Source organism: Aythya ferina (assembly GCF_964211825.1).
Source record: "Aythya ferina genome assembly, contig: HAP1_SCAFFOLD_29, whole genome shotgun sequence".
Classification (NCBI taxonomy): domain Eukaryota; kingdom Metazoa; phylum Chordata; class Aves; order Anseriformes; family Anatidae; genus Aythya; species Aythya ferina.
Window position 1 is genome coordinate 1649521 of NW_028181463.1, and position 2988 is coordinate 1652508.

The 2988-nt window shown below is 51.7% G+C and overlaps 1 protein-coding gene across 1 annotated transcript; it reads right to left on the reverse strand.

Moving 5' to 3' along the window:
- Positions 1 to 1518: 1518 nt before the first annotated feature.
- LOC311428081 (olfactory receptor 14C36-like) lies at positions 1519 to 2460 on the reverse strand (the record flags this gene model as incomplete). Its single annotated transcript, XM_084539640.1, has 1 exon — positions 1519 to 2460. One exon carries the CDS (start codon positions 2458 to 2460, stop codon positions 1519 to 1521), a length of 942 nt encoding a protein of 313 aa, XP_084395766.1.
- Between the last annotated feature and the right edge of the window lie 528 nt (positions 2461 to 2988).

Below are 2988 nucleotides of genomic sequence, written 5' to 3' on the forward strand. Positions count from 1 at the left end.
CTCCTTCTCATTTCTCCTTTTATATAGGCCCAGCAATGTTGCCCTGCTCTTCCCCAGGGCCATCCCTGCTCCCAGAGAGCCTTACCCAGGGCAGTGTGTTTGTGCTGGCCTGGACAGCCGTTGCTTCTTCCATCCCTGTGCTCCCCACAGGGCCGCAAGCTTGCAGTGCTGCTGTGAGAGCCAGGGGCTGTGGTGCCCTGGGACCCCCGGGGATCTCCCCCGTACCCGTGATGGTCAGGGTGGGCAGCAGACCTACGTCCATGGGGATCTCTGCTGCTGAGCCCCTTTCCATCTGCCCTGATGGCTCAGCGGCACAGGGCAGTGCTGGGCAGGGCCATGGGGTGTCTCTGAGGACACAAAGGGCAGGCTAGTGCTGTACCAGACCTGGCCCACAGCACTTCAAAATGTATATCCTCAACTACTCTGCAGTCTTATGGGCCTTTGCCTGCTGGCTCTTCACCATCTCTTGTGGCCTTTCAGAGCCCTCCTTTAGCCCATGGACTTCTCAGATTCACCTTTTCCTTTAACAGACCCTTCTTTGCATGGTTACACATTTTATGAGGTTCTAATCACTACCCACTGAGCACATTGTCCCTGCAGATCCCCTGACATCTCCTGGAAGCTCCAGATTCCTCTACAGGCTGGAATCTGCCATCTGCCCCGCTGCCGGGGGTGCAGTCCCATGCAGATAAATTTAAGATCAGTTGTCATCGCCTTAGGCAAGTTCTGCCATAACTGAAGCTCTTGGTCCTGCCCCTGGTTCCTCAGGAACCTCTTTCAGCCTGTGTCTTTCACTCTATGATGAACACCCAGAATAGAGAAGAGAAGGGAGCAACCCCTTGGCTGTGTTCCTGATAGCACATTTGGAAGAGGTGTCCAGGGTCCTGGGTTTGCCCTCAGCAGCCCCTCTTGTTACTGTGGTGCTAGCAGGAAGGCAGCTGTGACCCAGGGTTGCACAGTGCTTGCTGCTGCCTGCAGCCACAGGGATGCCACTGCAGAGACAACAGGACTGTCACCAAGGTACAGGAGATCTGAGGGCTTACCCAGAACAATGTGGAAGCCTAAAGAGCAATAGTGAAAATGCCTCGTCCTGCTGCTGGCCATGGCCAGGGCTCCAGGGAAGCAGCAGCCCCAAACCAAAGGCAGCAGAGAGGCAGAGCCCAGCGGGCAGTGAGGGGCAGCCCAGAGGCCACCGGGGCTTCTCCTGCATGTGGCATCTGGGCTCTTGGTTTTGAGCCCCTCCTGCGTGCTGGGGCTGCTCCCCCAGCTCCAGAAGAGATAGGAAGAGATGGCAGCTGAGACCAGTGAAATTCTAATGGCTTTATTATTGGGTTTATCTACACAGGGAACCATCTTCAATAGGAAAATAATTGATTCTAGGGGGGGGGTTAAAAATAATATTATTTAATTCAAAAGTGAAGTACTTAGAGAAAATAATAATACAGACATTTAATAACAGAAGACATGATATTATTTTATTTCTGAGAAAAACTAGGATTTCTAATATTAGGCGTAGTATTATAGGTGAATTTGCTGAAGATGTGTGTATTCAAGTAGAGTCCTGATGGAATCCCTTAGTTCCCAGTTCCTCATACTGTAGATGAGTGGGTTCGCTGCTGGAGGTACTATTGAGTACAGAAGTGACACCACCAAGTCCAGGGATGGCGACGATATGGAGGGAGGCTTCAGGTAGGCAAACATGGCAGTGCTGACCATCAGGGAGACGACGGCTAGGTGCGGGAGGCATGTGGAAAAGGCTTTGTGCTGGCCCTGCACAGAGGGCATCCTCAGCACTGCCCTGAATACCAGCACATAAGATACCACTATGAAGACAAAACAACCAAAGGCCAAAAAAATACTAAACACAAGTGCCCAAACTTCCCTGAGAGAGGCATCTGAGCAGGAGAGCTTGAGGATCTGGGGGATTTCACAGAAGAACTGGTCCACAGCATTGCCTTGGCAGAGGGGCAGGGAAAATGTGTTGGCCGTGTGCAGGACAGCATTGAGAAAGCCACTGCCCCAGGCAGCTGCTGCCATCTGGGCACAAGCTCTGCTGCCCAGGAGGCTCCCGTAGTGCAGGGGTTTGCAGATGGCAACGTAGCGGTCATAGGCCATGACAGTTAGAATTGAATACTCTGAACCAAAGAAGAAGACAAAAAAGAGAACTTGAGCAGCACAGCCTTGATAGGAGATGGCCGTGGTGTCCCAGAGGGCATTGGCCATGGCTTTGGGCAGAGTGGTGGAGATGAATCCCAGGTCGAGGAGGGCCAGGTTGAGGAGGAAGAAGTACATGGGGGTGTGGAGGTGGTGGTCGCAGGCTATGGCACTGAGGATGAGGCCGTTGCCCAGGAGGGCAGCCAGGTAGATGCCCAGGAAGAGCGCAAAGTGCAGGAGCTGCAGCTCGCGCGTGTCTGCGAATGCCAGCAGGAGGAACTCGCTCACAGAGCTGATATTGGGCATTCTCTGACTTTGTACTTGCTTGTCTGTTGAAGGGGAGAAGGCAGAAAAAAGTTAGAACAGACTTCTATGAAGAAAACTGGAAATAAAACAAAAGGCTGGCTAACTCATATTCAGACAAGTGTCAGATCAATGAGCTTTGAAGTATTGCTGCAAAAAAACTGAGCTGAATGCAAAGCAGAGCTGCAACTATTTCCCTCACTTTATTTTATTCTAGTTGCCCTATCCTAGTTGAGGTATTGGATTTTGAAACTCCCTGACATTACTTGCACACTCACGGTGAAATCCTGTGTTTGCCAGGAGGCAAAAGGCTGTGCCTAGGTGAAGACTGAGCAGAGCAGCTCTGCCCCGTGGTCCTGTTCTCAGTTGCTCTGTGTCACCTCTCTGAGCTGCAGGACCATCCTACTCAGATGTTTCCCTGAGAAAAAACAAAAGAAAACTGAGAGCAGAAAAGCCTGAGTCCAAGTGCATCTGGACAGAATCCTCACCTTGTCTCATGGGGTCTTAGCAGGATCTCAGCTCTTCCCTCCT